Genomic DNA, 18,712 nt, shown 5'->3' on the forward strand with positions numbered 1-18,712 from the left:
AAACGTGGGCACCACCGCTTTAAGGAGCCGTACAAGAGAGCTGGCAAGACTTCAATCGTGTTGCCAATGTCTTGTCAGCTGGGCTCACACAGAGAGAGGTAATATGCTTCCAGCTGTGAGGATTACAGAGGGCTGGAATGAAATGTTGCACTGAGTTTGGAACACAGCTTTTGGCTCCGCACGCCCAAAGCTTTGATCGTCAGGATGTGTGGGAATACCGTTGGAGTTGGGTTTTTTTTTTTTTGACCCCTTCCCCCACTCTATTTCTCACTACCCCCCGGCATCATGTTGCGGTACAGTTGCATGGGCACCGACAGTGCCAAGGAACCACTGTTCATGTGAGAACATACAGCCCTCACGGCAACCATTAGCATTCGCAGATGTGCTAAGGCCAGCCAAATATAATCTCATCCGGAAAAAAAACCATTGTCCGTTTTGGTATCAAAATTGTGATTTTTAAATTGGCTGTCGCTCCATGTTTAAATTGGCCCGTATCCCGGAACGCTGATGTTGATCATGACAATGATCGTTTCTCTCCCCCCCCCCCCCCCCCCCCCCCGATACAAATCGGCCCTTTTCCAGGTAATTTCAAATCGAGCATCCAGAAGAAGAGAGTACACTGAGAGTAAGCAAATTCCTACCAACAAAACTAGTCCGATTTCATATATTTATCGGTACAAGTATGATATAACTGAGTAAGGGACTGACAAAATAAGCTGCTTGTGTGTGAAATTATTTTAAGCAGCTTCAATTTAGCTCCTGGTCGGTGAGATTCCACAATATGAAGCCACACATGTAATTCATCACAAGCTAACAGATCACCAAAGTGGTTAATGACCCCTGTGTCGAGCTGAGTCGAAGGCAGGGTTGAACTTAGAATAGGACATAGCAAACTGATTCTATTTACTCCACAAACAGTCTATTTAAACAGCACACTGTAGTGATCTTTATATGTGCATGTACACAAGGGGTTAATGTGTAATCAGCAGCACCACATGATCCCTAGAGGGCCGGACCACAGGGGTATAAAAAGCAACCACATTGTGTCTCCCTCAGTCTCTCTCTCTCTCGGGTGCACTGTGACCAGGGCAATATCAGAATAGTTCAGATGGCTAGTGGAGTTACGTGTAGTTATTGTAGTTCGATCTTGTTAACCTTAAAGACCTCACCATCAACCAAGGATTGAGTAGCACGAGTTACCTACCACACAGGTAACAAGACACACACTAAAGCAAGCAGTCTACAAAGTCACAGTGCATGAGAGCAATCAGTCTACAGAGTCTACTTAAACAATGCACAAGAGCAAACAGTCTACAGAGTCTACTGCTAATAATAATAATAATCACTTGTCACAAGTAGGCTTCAATGAAGTTACTGTGAAAAGCCCCTAGTCGCCACATTCCGGTGCCTGTTCGGAGAGGCTGGTACAGGAGTTGAACCCGCGCTGCTGGCCTTGTTCTGCATTACAAGCCAATTGTTTAGCCCACTGTGCTAAACAAGCCCCTACTTAAACAGTGCACAAGAGCACAGAGTCTACTTAAACAGTGCACGAGAGCAAACAGTCAACAGAGTCTATTTAAATAACGCACTATAGCAAAACGTTTTACAGTCTATTTTAACGCGGTGCACTGCAATAGACTGCCTACAGCGTATCCTTTTATGGTTTATAAAGTGTGTTACGGTGTTTACAGTTGTAATGTAGGATGATTGAAACTTGGAGCAATGGTTAAAAGCAGTTTGATTTTGAGTCGTAGAGTCATAGAATCATGCAGTACAAAAAAGGTCTGCACCAGTCAAAAACAACCACCAAACCATTCTAATCCCATTTTCCAGCCCTGCAGCCTTGTCTGCCCTGGGATCGCAAGTGCACATCTAAATTCTTCAGTGCGGAAGGATGTTACAAGTTACGGAGGGACATAGATAAGCTGCAGAGCTGGGCTGAGAGGTGGCAAATGGAGTTTAATGCAGAAAAGTATGTGGTGATTCATTTTGGAAGGAATAACAGGATAACAGAGTATTGGGCTAATGGTAAGATTCTTGGTAGTGTGGATGAGCAGAGAGATCTCGGTGTCCATGTACATAGATCCTTGAAAGTGTACACCCAGGTTGAGAGTGTTGTTAAGGCGTACGGTGAGTTAGCTGTTAGCCATGATGTGGAGATGCCGGCGTTGAACTGGGATGAGCACAGTAAGAAGTCTTACAGCGCCAAGTTAAAGTCCAACAGGTTTGTTTCGATATCACTAGCTTTCGGAGCGCTGCTCATTCACCTGAGGAAGGAGCACGCTCCGAAAGCTAGTGATATTGAAACAAACCTGTTGGACTTTAACCTGGTGTTGTAAGACTTCTTACTTAGCTTTTATTGGCAGAGGGATTGAGTTTCGGAGCCATGAGGTCATGTTGCAGCTGTACAAAACTCTGGTGCGGCCGCATTTGGAGTATTGCGTGCAATTCTGGTCGCCGCATTATAGGAAGGATGTGGAAGCATTGGAAAGGGTGCAGAGGAGATTTACCAGAATGTTGCCTGGTATGGAGGGAAAATCTTATGAGGGAAGGCTGAGGGACTTGAGGCTGTTTTCGTTTAGAGTGAAGCAGGTTAAGAGGTGACTTAATTGAGGAGTAGAAGATGATCAGAGGATTAGAAAGGGTGGACAGTGAGAGCCTTTTTCCTCGGATGGTGATGTCTAGCACGAGGGGACATAGCTTTAAATTGAGGGGAGATAGATATAGGACAGATGTCAGAGGTAGGTTCTTTACTCTGAGAGTAGTAAGGGTGTGGAATGCCCTGCCTGCAACAGTACTGGACTCGCCAACACTAAGGGCATTCAAATGGTCATTGGATAGACATATGGACGATAAGGGAACAGTGTAGATGGGCTTTAGATTGGTTTCACAGGTCGGCACAACATCGAGGGCCGAAGGGCCTGTACTGCGCTGTAATGTTCTATGTTCTATGTTAGAAATGTTACGAGGGTCTCTGCCACATCACCCATTCAGGTAGCGACTTCCAGACTCCCACCACCCTCTGGGTAAAAACGTTTTTCCTCAAATCCCCTCCAAACCTCCTGCCTCTCACCTTAAATCGATGCCCCCTGGCCATTGACCCCTCCAACAAGGGAAAAAGTTTGTTCTATTCTTTAACAAAATGCAATGAGTGAAGGAGTGTTACGAAGATGTTACAGGCATGAAATCAATCCAAGTCATTGATAGCAGCACAGTCTCCAGGCGGGATTGGCAGGAGCACGACCCAATTATCTCTGTCTTTGTGGGAGTTTTGGTGGCGCGGAGGGCATCCACAGGTCTTAGCCAGAGAGTCTGTGGGGAAAAGTGTGCTGGGGTGGAATGTCAAACAGTATCCGGAAATGGGATAGAGTAGGGAGGGGCCACTTGAGCAACTTGGGGAGTGGATAACGGGATAAAACTGAAACCGTTTGGCGTAGAATCATTGAGTACAGGTGGAGGCCATTTGGCCCATCATCGGAACAAGACGTCATCACAATTATAAAAAAATGTAACAGACCCTGGTGATGGTAATCTGACTTGTCGGCTGTTTAAGGTATCTGGGAATTCTCTTCTTGGTGATGTTGGCTGCCATTTCTGGAAATTAACGTCTTTGTTCATTTTTGTCAACAAGACAATGGTTAAAATCTTGGAAATCCGCCACCTCCTCAAGCTTTGATCTGTACGTCAATTTATTATAATGAGCGCTGGCAGACGTCGATAATTGTGACTTCGGATCTTGGAGGCAAACGAACAGAAATCGAGACGGAAAGAGAATGATTTACTCGAGCTCCTGCGGATAGATGTTCCGTTGCATTTCTGGAATAACTGTGACATTAAACACAGAAGAGGAACAGAAAGAAGCCTCGCGACACCAGCTGAAAGGTTGAGAGAGAGACTCCTTACTGAGCCCACCCCAGTCCAGGGCCGGCATCTCCACGTCGCAGAAAGGGAAGAGCCACGCGAGCTGTGAACCCTCTGGAATTATCGGGGGGGGGGGGGGGGGGGGGGGGGGAAATCAGTGACGTAAAAGTTTCCAAAGTGTCCAGTTCTTCATTCCCTGTTTTACAAAATGGGGTGGGATTTTCCGGCCCTTCCATTCCTGCAGTCAGGTGTCTTCCGGTCCTGCTGGTGGACCCCCTTCGCGGCCGGAAAACAGGCCGGGAGTTGAGGGGGGGGGATTCAGCCCGCCGTTTCCGTGGTTTGTCCTTTCTATTCCAAAGAAGTCACAACTTAATTCTGTTTGTGCTTTGATTCCCTCGCCTGCAAGTTTGTAAAGGCTCTGGCGATGTGGAAATGACGGTGTTTTGTGCAGTTACTTGAGCAGCAAAATCACCCCGGTGTCCACAGCCCGAGATAGGTACGGGTTTGTAAAGAATAAAAAGCGTTTTTAATTTTCTCTTTCTGAACTGGCCTGCAAAGCCGCCTGGTATCTAACCGTGCCGCCCATGAAGGCAAAGACCTTTGAAAGCCCCTGCCCCAACATCCCTGGACATGAACCTGCCTGCAGAGTTTCCATGGTAACTGTGTGGTGATCTCAAATGCCCATTAAGAAACTATCAAGAGGTAGGAAAGTGCCAAACGTCCCTGGAGGTAAAATTGCGATTTAGCTAACTCCCAGTCATGTGGAATAGACTCCTAAAACTCCCCACATTGTAAATGAAACATCGCATCATTAAGATCTGCCCATGTTGTTCCACCCATGCGCTCTAAGGCGTCATTAGTCCCTCATGCTCGCAGTGTTAGTATTTTCCGTTTTTTAATAATCCTGCTCATTTTGGCTCGAACAATATCAGTGTAGGCTGGCATATTGGATTGGAAACTTCATAATACAGCTTGACTTTGTGTGTGTCGTGTTGTTCACCTGGGGTAACACCGATTGCATACAATGCAATTAACTGATCAAGTATGCACCAAACGTAGGCGTTGGTTCAATATGAGATTTATTGAACTCTAGTAACGAAACACACAGCTGCCTGTCGGTTGACTCTCTACTATCCGAAGTTAACTATCTAGACCAGGCTAGCTCTGATCCACGTGTAGGAGGTGTTGAATGATCTGTACACCCTGACTGTCACTACAGCTATCACCAGTGGAAAGAGGCGGAGTGCTGATGCCGCGTGTGTTTTATAGGTGGAAGCCCCCCTCTGGTGTCCTGTCTTGTGATTGGTCGTGTTCTGTTCTGTATATTGATTGGCTCAACTGAGTGTCTGTCACTGCCTGCTTTTACTTCATGATGTGCATGGGTGCATATTATGACAGTGTGGTGGCGTAAAACTGCCAGTGGTTATTTGAAAAGAAAGATGGACGTAGATTTATATACAGCAGTTTTCACAACCTCCGTAAACCTCAAAGCAATTTACAGATGAACGTCGCTGTTGCACCGCGTGAAATGTGGGAGCCAATTTGTGCACAGCAAGCTCCCGCAAACCGTATTGTGATGATGGTCAGATGTTTTTGAATGATGTTGGCTGAGGGATGAACTCCCTTGCTGTTCTTCAAAAGGGTGCCAGGGAATCCTTTATTCCCGTCCGAGAGGGCAGACAAGACCATCAATGCCTCGTGCGCTTTAGATGTTGACCCTGGCTCGGCTTGCAGTTTTCTCACTCTTTTGAGTCAGAGGATTGTGGATTAAAGTTCATCCCCAGCAGTAAAGGGGCACAGATGTTGGCTGGCACCCCTGTGAGGTACGGAGTGCTGCACTAGCTGAGGTGCTGCTGCCTCTCGGAGGAGATGTTAACTTGACTCTCCAGGGAAAGTCTGTGCAGAGTCTGCATGTTCTCCCTGTGTCTGCGTGGGTTTACTCCGGGTGTTGCGGTTTCCTCCCACAGTCCAAAGACGTGCAGGTTAGGTGGATTGGCCATGATAAATTGCCCTTAGTGTCCGAAAAGGTTAGGAGGGGTTATTGGGTTAGGGGGATAGAGTGGAAGTGAGGGCTTAAGTGGGTCAGTGCATTTGATGGGTTGAATGGCCTCCTTCTGCACTGTTGATGTGGCAATGCCAAGAAAAAAGAAATAGCATACAAAATGATCAGGGGGTTGGATAGGGTGGACAGTGAGAGCCTTCTCCCGCGGATGGATATGGCTGGCACGAGGGGACATAACTTTAAACTGAGGGGTAATAGATATAGGACAGAGGTCAGAGGTAGGTTCTTTACGCAAAGAGTAGTGAGGCCGTGGAATGCCCTACCTGCTACAGTAGTGAACTCGCCAACATTGAGGGCATTTAAAAGTTTATTGGATAAACATATGGATGATAATGGCATAGTGTAGGTTAGATGGCTTTTGTTTCGGTGCAACATCGTGGGCCGAAGGGCCTGTACTGCGCTGTATTGTTCTATGTTCTATGTTCTATGAAAGTGAAAGATCGCATTGCAGCAGCTCAGTGAAGAACTGGGGAGCTCACAGTCACAACTGTTACAGCCCTCGGCCTGGTGTCCCAGTCAGCAATTATTCCTCGACCAACTTTGCTGAAGCCAGTAATGTTTTGTTGTTCTGGAACCCTGATGTGCACACACTGGCTGCCACAATTCTTCCAGTGTCAACACTTCACAACTCATGCTCAACCTGGGGGTTTTACTGACTCACCATTTGAAGATGGGCAGCAAAGAGGTTTCTTGACCTCGTGTGACCTGAAGCCAGGAATCTTTAAGGGACTGGAGTTGAAGGACTCTCAGTTGACTCTGTATCACTGTGCATTCACCGGTGCGATGCCGGAGTCTAGGATAATGACTGATTAAATATGATTCTGTAAACAGGCTATTGCTTGACTGGTCTGTAGACTGATCTCTCCGAACTTGGGCACGGCTCCATAATTGTTGATTAGAAATCCGCAGGCTGCGCTTGGTTACATCTTGTCCTGCATGGTTGGCTACATCCAATTTGCTACTTCTCATTGAACAGTTATTTGTAACTGGGGTGGAATGGTAGACCTCTTGGGAGGGCAACAAGAGACTGTCAGGTTCCCTTCGCTGAAGAACATTCATTACCCAGGTGGGCCTTTAGAACGATTCGGAAGCTTCTGTGTTGATTCTTCTGGTGCCAAAGTACAAAACGTCACTCCAGAAAGAATTGGCAAAGTCGCAGGAGCCGCTTTCTGCGTTGAAGCCCCGGAGGAGCAGGATGCAGTATTGGCATTGACTTGGTAGCGGCTAGTATTGTGTTGGAAAGTCGGCGGTTCAGGCCTCGCTGAAGAGACCTGAGCACCTAATCCGAAGCCTAAAGTGCGAAGAGTGTGCTGCACTGTCAGAGGTACCGTCTTCTAGATAAGACATTAACCTGCGGCCCTATCTACCTGGTGTCCTGACTAATAGGTACCCTTCAACTACCACCGCTAAAGCAAATTATTTGGTTATTAATCACTGTTTGTGGATCTGGTTGTGTAAAAACAATGGCTGCATCTGCCGACATTATTGAATTGAAGAGAATTTAATTGTAGCATCAAGGGAACACTGGAATCCCAACGATGCATTCTTTCAGATAAAAAATGAAACCGAAGACCCATTTACCCCCTGTGTTGGGTGGGAAAGAGCCTGTGGTATTATTAGGAAAAAGATCCGGAGAATTTTCCCCAGTATTGTGGCCAATATTTATCCCTCAACCAATGTATGTACAAACTCCTATTTAATTAGCGGTGAAGTGCTTTGCAATGCTCTGGGCACGATATGTTCTTTATTTCAAACTTGGGAAACATACCTTTTGTAGAATAACTGATTGAATTGATCAGAAATAGAGGTGTGGTGTACATTCGCATTTGCTTGTGGATAGTTGCGCCCAGACATGTATCAACTTGACAACGAAGCAATATGCAGCTGAAGTTGATGCGCATACCTGCTAGAATTGAACAGTAGCGCACCCGAGGTTGTCTCCACATGTTGCTTTCTTCCAGGGTTGATATATAGTTATCTTTTGTTTGTTAGGAAAAAAAGTAATAATCAGTTGGAGTTAATGACTTGAAGAGTTGACACAATCCGAATCAGATAAAGAAAAGTGAGACTTCCTTGAAGTGCATCCAGGTACCTGGATGGTTTCCAAAAGTGACTCATTGATTTTGGTTTTGCTCAACTTCTCAAATAGCAGTTGGACTTTGAGGTAGATTTGCTTCAAAGAATCAATTGAGTGGAAAGGGTTTGAATAAGTGAGCTTTAAATAAGAAGTGTTGAAGCGAGGGAGAAATCGACAATTGATGCGTGGGTTGTGGAACATTTGACGATCTGGTCCCAACAGTCAAGTCAGGGGACCTTAAACCTCATTAATTCTACTCCAGAATAGTAGAAGCTTGAAGACTATCAACATCCTTCGCTCGTACGTTACCTCTTCTCCAAAATAGTCCCTTTTCTAAAGCAAGTTCCCCTTCTTTCTCCTTGGGCTCCCCCTCTCCTTTTGCGAGATTTGGTTTCTTGGGTGCAGGTCACCCCTATCCTGCCTGATCAGAGAGGTTGGGCGGGATTTTCCAGCCCCGTCACGGCACGTCTTTCCTGCCGGTCCCACTGCTGGGGAACCTTCTGCAGGGGGTCTCCTTCGGCGGGACGGGAAGTGCCCGCTGGCGGAGAGGGCCTGAAAATCCCGTCCAGTGTGCTTTGCGTTTGGGTTCAGAAGCAACTTTGCCAGGTTGTTTAGCCATGGGGCAATTTAGCCAAACTTGGGCCGGTCTTTACCTGATGTCCACACCGACTTCTGCTAAAGCACGAATGGGAACGTTGGCTAATTGACCATTAACCTAGATTGCTGAGGCCACTTGGTGCACACCTAGTGCCGCATCAGGTGAGATCCACTAAAGTGTTTGCCGCTAGGGTCATAGTGGTAACGTGACTCGACTAGTAATCCAGAGGTCCCAGGCTAATGCTTTGAGGGCGTGGGTTCCAATCCCTCCACAGGAGCTGGAGGAGTTTAAATTTGGCTGAAAAACTGGAATACGAAGTGCCAGTGGTGACGGTGGCGACGATCAGCAATTGTGTTAAGAGGCCTCGTATTGGCCCTCCAGCTTCAAGAGCCTGTGCAGCATCCCTTAATGGGATGGCTGTCCCATCTCCTGGCCGCTTACTTACCAATTTGGGGAACAAGATGAGATGAGTGACTGCTCTCCACATTGTGCGGGTCCCTGATTCCCCCACCACTGGGCCCGGAGATCCACAGGGAAAAATCTTGCATTGATTTTGGAAATTTAGGGCAGGAGAAAGACACGAGAGAAAAAGGGTGGGTGGGCCAGGTCTGACCAGAGAGCATGTGGCAAAACTTTGACAACTGACGATGGCTCGTCAGTCATTTTAGTCCCAGCCTCCCAGTACTCCCTGTATCTGCTGTTAGCTAAATGGTGAACCCATCGGGGCCTGAATCCTAGTGGACCACCGTTCGTAAACATGAAAGAGATTTAATGGGATCCCAATCGATCCAATGTGATTTGAATTGGAGTAGGAGATCTGATCGTAAATGACGCCAGCTATAAGCTCCCAAGACCTGCGTCAGATCTGTAAGAGTCGGGGACGTCTTACCTTCGCGATGTGAAAGCGGCCATCTTGAAAATAACTTATTATTCGCAAAGTGAATGAAGTGCTTTGTGCTTGGAGTACAAAAGCTATCTGAGTGCTCCCTGTAAGTTGAAAGCACAGAGCAATTTGGAGATGAAAATAAATGAGGGGGAGTGAGAAATGTTGGTTTGAGCTGCTTGAAAGGCAACGCATTTGTCATGGGTCTGGGCAGGAACAGTAGATTAAAGCAGGTGCTGGGACATAACAGATAATGTGCGTGGGAAGGGGAGAGAGGACCACTCAAAAGCCCAACTTCAATTTGCTGGCTTTTAGCGGAACACTGAATTTCGAGTATTCTTCAGATTCAGTTGCAGCGCTTTTAGGTAAGGATATTTCAGCAGCTTCTTTGTGCTCTGATGACGGTACTTTCACTCCACGTCCAACAATGATCTTCTCTTAAGTGGATAGAGGTGGTGATAAAACTCCATTTGAGCAGCGGAAGTGCTCACTGCTTGTTTTTAAAAAAACTTTTAACTTCAGTTTTTATCTGCGCCCAGTTTGTGTTAACTTATGAATGTAACATTGCAGCACCATCTAGAGGTTCATCAGTGCTCATCGACAAACCAAAGATGATCAACTGCTCTCCATAGAATCGTTCGATTAATAAAAGTGAAAATGAGCATTTGAAACTATTGTTTCAAAAAAATGTAAAGGTTTGCGTACTTAGCCCCTGAATCCTCCTTGGCACAATCCCTGGAACAACGCACGGTCCATTCCAATCCCACTTGATCCGGAATCGCAAAGCAAGTGAAATGAAATGTTTTTAAATACCTGCGGACTTTGGCTGAGCCCAAAACACTGCAGTCCCCAGGTTTGTAAATTTAGCACAAATAACCTTTTATTATTTAACAGTAATGTAATTAAACAGTTAGACAAAAATGTAAGTGACTACCTAATACCCCTAACCCAACCGCCACTTTGCAACTTGCCTCACTATATAATAATCTTTATTGCCACAAGTAGGCTTACATTAACACTGCATTGAAGTTACTTTGAAAATTCCCTAGTCGCCACATTCCGGCGCCTGTTCGGGTACACAGCGGGAGAATTCCAATTCACCTAACAAGCACGTCTTTTAGGATTTGTGGGAGGAAACCGGAGCACCCGGAGTAAACCCACGCAGACACGGGGAGAACTTGCAGACTCCACACAGACTGTGACCCAAGCCGGGAATCGAACCTGCGACCCTGTCGCTGTGAAGCAACAGTGCTAACCACTATGCTACCGTGCCGCCATGTATATATTACATAGACACATGCACAGACAACACAGAGGGCAAGGGTGGTTGAGAGGGAATAAAAAATGATGACGTGAAAAGGATAAATGATCTCTCATGGTTTTTAGCTGAAGTCTTGCAGAAGTTCAAGCTTTCATTTTGATGCTTCTTCCGCTAAGCTTGATGGGTTTTCTCTGGCAAGGCTGTCTACACTCTTTGTAGATTCCGGATCATTTCAACTCTATAGTAAAGATGAGCCAGGCACTCACTTGTTTTAGAACATTGAAGCAGCCCTTTACTTCAGCAGGGAGAGAGCTCCTACTCCCTTCAAGGTCTAATCACTTCTGACCAGCTCTCTCAGAAGCATCCCGCAGGACTCAATCACTGACTGCTCTCAGCCAGAACACTGTCCCTGGACAGCCCACAGGATGCCAGCCAGCCAGCCACTGGAGCCAACTTCCTCCAAAGCTGGTTCTTAAGATTCCCTCGGCACCTCGCCCCTCCAAACGCAAATTCTGGGCCACACTGTCCTGACCAGCAGGCTACCTCGGCTTAAGTCCACTGCTTAACATTCATGAGTCCACGGGTCGAAGGTAATAAATTACAACAAAAGCAATGGGAACAAAGGGAAATCAAAAGGAAGGACTCTAACATCCTCGTAAACTGGTGGTGGTCGCCCTCCGACCCGGGGGGCCGCATGCATCCGGGTCCTGAGGGCAGCCCACCAGACATTTTGTTGACCGTTGCCCACACGCGGGGTTGCCACGTTGCACTGACATCCGGCCGTGTGGATTTTTCCGACCGGTGCGACTGAAGTGATTCACTCGTAAAGCGAGGGCAGGTGAAGTGAGGAGTGTGCCGATCGCTACACAACATTCACTGTGAGAGTCGTGCGCTCCCTCTGTGTCCAAAGTGTAAATATTTATTATGTTTTTACCATTTGAATATGATGTGAGTTCTTTATTATATAAATGGTTGTAGCGCACAAAGACTCACGAGAGACGGATAGAGATGAAGTCGATGAGGCTTTATTAAGCGTGACTTGTTCCCCACAGTTCAGTAACAGACTGGCCTGCGGGGGAGAACTCCTGGTTCTTATACTCCGCCTTCAGGGCGGAGCTAGAGGTCAACAGCCAACCAGGACCCGGGATCTGTCAGCCAATGACATCACGGCTTCACAGTCCCACATGACCCCTAATGCATACTACCACAATGGTTAAATATTTTCTATGACTCATTATGAAATATTCGCTGGGTATTGAAGGCATTTAATCTTATTCATGGGGTCACGGATAGTGAATAAACCCCACTTTCAACCTTGCAGGCCACTGAGATGAAGTAGGGCCACACACTGGCGTAGGTGGCCCATCGCTGTCTTCAATGATTAGATTCTGCTCAGCACATTGTTAATGTGACAATAGAGAGAGTTCGGCACAGTTTTATTAGGATGTTGACTGCTATAAGAAAATACAAATAGAAAGTAGGACTCAAAGAATGGGGCTGATTTATTAAAACGGAGGCAATTATGAGGTTGTGTGGTAGAGGTGTGTTTAAAAATGGGCAGCACGGTGGCCTAGTGGTTAGCACTGCTGCCTCACCCCGCTGAGACCCCAGGTTCGTTCCTGGCTCTGGGTCACTGTCCGTCTGGAGTTTGCACATTCTCCCCGTGTTTGCATGGGTTTCGCCCCCACAACCCAAAGATGTGCAGGCTGGGTGGATTGGCCACGCTAAATTGCCACTTGATTGGAAAAAATGAATTGGGTACTCTAGAGGTGTGTTTAAAAGTACAAGGGTCAGGATGTAATTGACATGAGACTGAATCCAGTATTTGAGGGATCGCGAGGGAGGTGGAAGGTTAAGTGAAGGAGATTTAGGACTGTGTGGAGAAGGATCTTTTTATCACATAGGGTTGCTGGATCAAATGCACTGCGAGAATTAACGAGTCACGCCAAGATCATATCAACCAAAAAGAAAATGCTGGAAAATCTCAGCAGGTCTGGCAGCATCTGTAGGGAGAGAAAAGAGCTAATGTTTCAAGTCCAATGACTCTTTTTCAAAGCTTTTGTGCGTGCAATAGAAATGTTAGGTGCTTCGTTACTTACACCCCAAAACCAGGAAGCACCACTGGCCAGTGCTCAGTTACCTCGAGCCAGTAGAGAGTGCTCCTGTTTGTCTTTAGTGCCTTTTGAGGAGAATTCACTCAACTATTACGTGGAAACTCAGAAGAGGGAAACAAAATAATCATCAGAGTGTCTGTCTAGCTTTCCCCAGGAAATTCAAACACCGAAGTTCCTCGAGGAAGAGATCAGTGGACAATGCATTTTGATGTGGAGCTTCAACTGCCTTGATCAAATGTGGTTTTTTTTCAAATCATTAATAATGTGTCAAACATGCACTGCTCAAGGTGATTATCTTAACCTTTGGCTTGCTTTGTTTTGCAAGTGTTCTATTATCCTTGGCTTTTCCTGTCATTAGGGCAGGCTCACGTCTCACGTTATTATTTCTCACTGGTTCAAAGCCTCAGACCCAAAAATTCTTCCCTGAAGAAAGATGATAGTATTGCACGATTCAAAAATGTGAGATGAGCAAACCCTTCTGCAGTCGCACAGCCCAATGTATCTCCCTCAGTTAATGCGACTCCCCGGCCTCCCAGCCACGTGGCTCCTGGCAACGGGAGGCGGCCCGCTGTTCGCTGGCGTGAGATCCTCTGCTCCCATCACTATCAGTGGGAGTTCCTGTTGAAGTCACCCCGCGGCGCTGAGCGACCCACAGGAGGGGGTGGTGGGACGAGAGGATCCCACCGCGAGCGAATGGCTGGAGAACTCCGCCTCCAATTCACTGGCCAGTCATTTAATTGGTTGTTGGATCTTGCTGTGTGGGAAATAAGTGTGCCACATTTTCCTACGTAACTATCACTTCACTTCATTGTAACACATTGCGTTCGAGTGCCCCCCACCTTCAAAAACCACACAGTGGCAGAAGTGCGTACCATCTATAAGATGCATTGCGGGAACTCTTAAGGTACCTTCCAAACCTGCAAACTCTACCACCTAGAAGGACAAAGGGAGCCAACGGATCAGAATGCGATTCTCCCTCCCGAGTGTCATGCCCCATCCTGGCCCAGAAATATGTCGGTCATTCCCTCATCGTCACTCGGTCAGAAGCTTGGAATTCTCTCCCTAACAACAATGTGGGCAAACCCACAACAATGGGAGTTACAGCTTCAAGATGTCCAAAAATGTGCAGATTAGGTGGAGTTACGGGGATAGGGCAGGGGAGTGGGCCTAGGTAAGACGCTCTTTCAGAGAGTTGGTGCGGACTCGACGGGCCAAATGGCCTCCTGCACTGGAGGAATTCTATTTTATTGTAGAAAGGCAGCACACCATGATCTTCCCCAGGGCAATTAGGGATGGGCAATAAATGCTGGCCTGGCCAGCGATATCGCAATACCAAGAATGAATGAATAAAAAAATTTTGAGGTATTTCTGAGACCAGGTAAGTCTACAAATATGTCTATATTTTTCTTTCTGATAGGAAAAAATGGAGTTCAGTTGTGCAATAACCCACAAGTGCCTTCAGCCTGCAGAGCGTGACTCAAAAGCCAACACACCATTATATCCATTGTGGTTTGTTATTGCTGAATCTGGCTTTCCTTTGTTTTAATAGGTGAAAGCGACTGATGCGGATGAAGGAGTTAATGGGAAGGTTTTGTACAGAATCCTCTCAGGTATCATCGACATTCCTCTGCTGCATTTGACTTGCTTAGCAAAAAGCATCAGAACTTAATTAAAGGAGCGGCTTAAATAAGAAGCAGATGTTTTCTGTTGACGGGGTTTGGCTACTCCGATTCACTCCAACCCATTCGGAAAGTCACATCCGTGGAGAGAGCTTTCAATTAAAGGATTCCATACGGTGACTCAAGCCCACTTGGAAGTTTGGGGGTTCAAGTTCCACTCTAGACACTTGAACCACCTAATCCACGTTGACACTCCATCGCAATACTGAGGGAGCACCACACTCCCAGAGGTGCTATCCTTTGGACATCCGTGGGCAGCACGGTAGCACAATGGTTGCTTCACAGCTCCAGGTTCCCGGGTTCGATTCCCGGCTTGGGTCACTGTCTGTGCGGAGTCTGCACGTTCTCCCCGTGTCTGCGTGGGTTTCCTCCCACAGTCCAAAGATGTGCAGGTTAGGTGGATTGGCCATGCTAAATTACCCTAAGTATCCAAAAAGGTTAGGTGGAGTTACTGGGTTATGGGAATAGGGTGGAGGTGTGGCTGAGGTAGGGTACTCTTTCCAAGGGCTGGTGCAGACTCGATGGGCTGAATGGCCTTCTGCTCTGTAAATTCTATGATTCTACGATCTTGAGCTTTTGAAAGATTCAGTACAAATTCAATTATTTTCATTGCAGCAAAAAAGCATTGCAACGGTGTGGTTAATACAAGAAAGTTGGAGTGTGAACTTCACGAAAAGCCAACAAATAACCTTTGGTGCCATGTTTCTTTGTCTTGTTTTCGAAAACTGATCATTAAAAATTGATGGGTTCGGCTACAAATTGCAGTTGGTAATAATAGGCCGTTGAAGGCTCAGCACATTCCTATAGCATTCCGTAGTTTCACAGAACCATTAAAATAAATGGGTGGACCGCCTCTCCTTTTCAAATATGGAGTGGGTTAAACAATTATCTGCTCTTTATTGTTGCCAGTAGTTTTGAGGTTGTTGCGTCAAAGAACCGGTGTATGTTTTAACTGTTGAAAGCATCTTTGTGCCGTGAGAGTTGGAAAGGATTTAATTCTCCAATGCTCCATAGCAGGTCTCCCCTCCACCCAACAGATTCATCAGTCGCTGTCTTCCCAGAGTTTGATTCTCTCACTTTATTTCCTGAGAGTCCGCCTTTGATGTGGTTAATGACCCTCCTTCACCGGGACACAAATAAAGACCGAGTGATGGAAGGAAAGTTACATACGTACACGCACACGTACCCCACGCACACAGATACGTACTGCAGGGTGCAATCTGTAGACCAAAGGATGAGGATGATTGAATTGAATGCAAGTGGCGACAGGGAGTCAAGTAGAGGTCATCAAAAATAGGGGTGATTGTGAGTGGGACCCCCACATGTAATGGAATGAACGAGAAAGAGTTTTGACCATTTGTTCCCCACCCACGCCCCTCCTCTATCATGCATTTCCAGATTCCCAGTCTTTGCATGTCTCTCTCCTCCTCTGAGAATCGCCTTACTGCCTACTTCTTTCTCCAAACTTTTGTATGCCTGTCCTAATATTTCCTAATATGGTTTGCCATCAGGTTTTGCCTGATGGCACGCCTGTGAAGCAGCTCGAGACATTTTTACTATGTTGAAGGCTCCATATAAATGCAGGTTGTTTCAGGATTTGGAAAATTCCTTTGGAAGGTACGATCGTGAATATTTATCTGTAAGGTGACACATTAAGATGGAGTTCGCTGTGGTGTACAAAGATGTATTTGAAAATTGGCTCTCCTGATTTCATAGAAGAATCATAGAATCCCTGCTGTGCAGAAGGAGGCCATTTGGCCCATCGAGTCAGTGTTGGCCCTCTGAAAGAGCACCCTACTTAGGCCCACTCCGCTATCCTACCCCTGTAATCCAGTAATCCCACCTAACCTTTTGGACACTAAAGGGTAATTTAGCATGGCCAATCCACCCAACCTACACATCTTTGGACTGTGGGAGGAAACCGGAGCACCCGGAGGAAAACCACGCACACACGGGGAGAACGTGCAGACTCCGCACAGACGGTCACCTGAGGCTGGAATCGAACCCTGGTCCCTGGGCATTGTGAGGCAGCAGTGCTAACCACTGTGCCATCCTGCTGCATTGTGAGATGTATTTCAACCCCATCAGTGGTTCCTGTACTCTGACCCTCCAGCCACAAGAACAGAGATCCCTTTGCACTTCCTATGACTTGCGTCTCTGCTTTGTAATCCGTCTGGCCACATTCCAGGATTCTCTCTGTCCCTTCACTTCACTCTTACTTCCCTTGGTCTTCTTCTTTCTAAAATGCACACCTCCATCATCTCCGCCTATCTTCTTCCTGTCTTTCCCAGTCACCCTCGGCATGGAGTTCCTCACATTGGAGTGAGTGGAACATTGGAATCTGCCACAGAGAGCACTTGAGGAAGAGACCATTGTTTGTTTTAAGAGCAGTTTGGATAATTACTTGAAACGGAGGAAGATAACAAGAATGCGGGGAGAGAGCCAGGGAGCGTGATTAGTCTAGAGTTGCTCCAGCGGTGATTGGAAATGGCATCCTTCTGTAAACTCCTTCAGCTCTATAAGAGTGCTTCAACAATGCTCACTGTGAAGTGACTATAGCAGAAAATTGTAATTAATGCTTGAATAAGGAGAGAGTAACAAAGAATGTTTACTTATTTATTTAGCTTTATTGCCGTACAGTGCAAAGCACATAGGCGCAATATTAAAAGCAAGAACATCAGCAACATCAGACAACGCACACATAGTAATCGCACTGTTTCTAAAAGTCACTACATTTTCGGCATTCACAACAGAATTAGGCAAAGCATTCCAAATATCAACAACTCTACATGAAATTGTTTTTTTTTTACAAATATCAAATTCGTAGTTTATACAGGTGACTACGCAAAAAACAGTATTTGTGAGTGAAGAACTTTTCAGGCTTCGAGGTAGTAAGACCATGTATCAACCTATAAAGCTCAACTAAATCAAAAATCAATCTTCTCCTCTCTGAAGATTGTAATCCAAGATTTCTTAAATGCTCCTCCTAAGGTAGTCCCTGTATGCCTTCCATTTTCCTGACATGTCTTTACACTCTCTCTACAAGCTGTATATCTCTCTGAAATGCATACTGTGGGTGTGTTCTCCAGATGTGGGTGTACCAGCTGCTTATAGAGTTTAGGATAAACAGTAAGCCCCCAGACTCAAAAAGGACGCGTTCAGCGCTCGTGAAATATTTTCTGCCCACTGTACTGCCTGAACCACATGATTCAGAAACTTCAAATTACTTGTAACAAGTCGCACCCAGTCAATGGTGGTCTGTGCTAAAGGCTGGTATTTATGAGGCCCATTTCTCCTGTATTAGCAAGAGTTAAGATTCCATTTTCCTGAGCGATGACTGAGGTGAAGGCTCTGCTTATCTGCAAAGTCCTCTTCCGAGAATTTCAGTGATTTTGAGTAACTGCCAAACTGGTACGGGCTGCATACTGTGACAAATTACACCCCATCTAATGAATCGACTTCAGAGGAAGTCAACAAGAAAAGAAGCTATCACTCTTACGGGTTGAAGGAAGGTTGGTCAAGGAGACTTATTTTTAACTTCGGTATCAACCACTCAATTCTCCGTTTTCATTTTTAAGGAAATCCCAATGGCAACTTTCAAATGGATCAAAGTACTGGACTTATCTCGAGGGGTCCCCAGCCCTTGGACAGAGAGAGCAGCTCTACTCATGTGTTGGAGGTGGAGGCCTACAATGACTTTGGGAGGATGTGGAGTTCTGTGAGAGTAAGGAAAAAACTTTGGTCTGTCCGCGTACTCCGGCCGCCATCGAATGTTGCCCATGTAATACCCATGGGTCTGGGTCTTCTCTCCATCCATTTCCATCCATGTAACCCCGGAACAGGGCTAAGATTATTTCTGTTCTTTGTTTAGAAACATTGGAATAGGAGGAGGTCATTTAACCCCCCCCCCAGAATCTATTCCGCCATTCACTGGGATCATGGCTGATACCTGATCGAACTCCATGTACCCACCTTTGTCCCGTAGCCCTCAATACCTTAGATTAATAAAAATCTATCAATTTAAAATTAACTGTTTGCCGGGCATCAATTGCTGTTTACCAAAGTAAGTTCCAAACTTCTACCGCCCTTTGTGTTGATAAGTGTTCCCTAGTTTCACTCCTGAAAGAGCCATCTCTAATTTTACAATATCTCCCGTTATCTGCAGAAGGCTGCTTGA

The 18,712-nt window shown here is 46.1% G+C and overlaps 1 protein-coding gene across 7 annotated transcripts in view; it reads left to right on the forward strand.

Moving 5' to 3' along the window:
- The window catches only part of cdh23 (cadherin-related 23), an 815,609-nt gene that overhangs the window by 558,254 nt on the left and 238,643 nt on the right, over positions 1 to 18,712 (forward strand). For all 7 annotated transcript variants that reach the window (XM_072491426.1, XM_072491427.1, XM_072491428.1 and 4 more), the window contains 2 exons: positions 14,406 to 14,466; positions 18,114 to 18,259. In XM_072491426.1, the coding sequence (XP_072347527.1) occupies positions 14,406 to 14,466; positions 18,114 to 18,259 (207 nt within the window). The remainder of the gene's footprint in view (positions 1 to 14,405; positions 14,467 to 18,113; positions 18,260 to 18,712) is intronic.

The sequence above is a fragment of the Scyliorhinus torazame genome, chromosome 28 (assembly GCF_047496885.1).
Source record: "Scyliorhinus torazame isolate Kashiwa2021f chromosome 28, sScyTor2.1, whole genome shotgun sequence".
In the NCBI taxonomy this organism is placed as follows: Eukaryota; Metazoa; Chordata; class Chondrichthyes; order Carcharhiniformes; family Scyliorhinidae; genus Scyliorhinus; species Scyliorhinus torazame.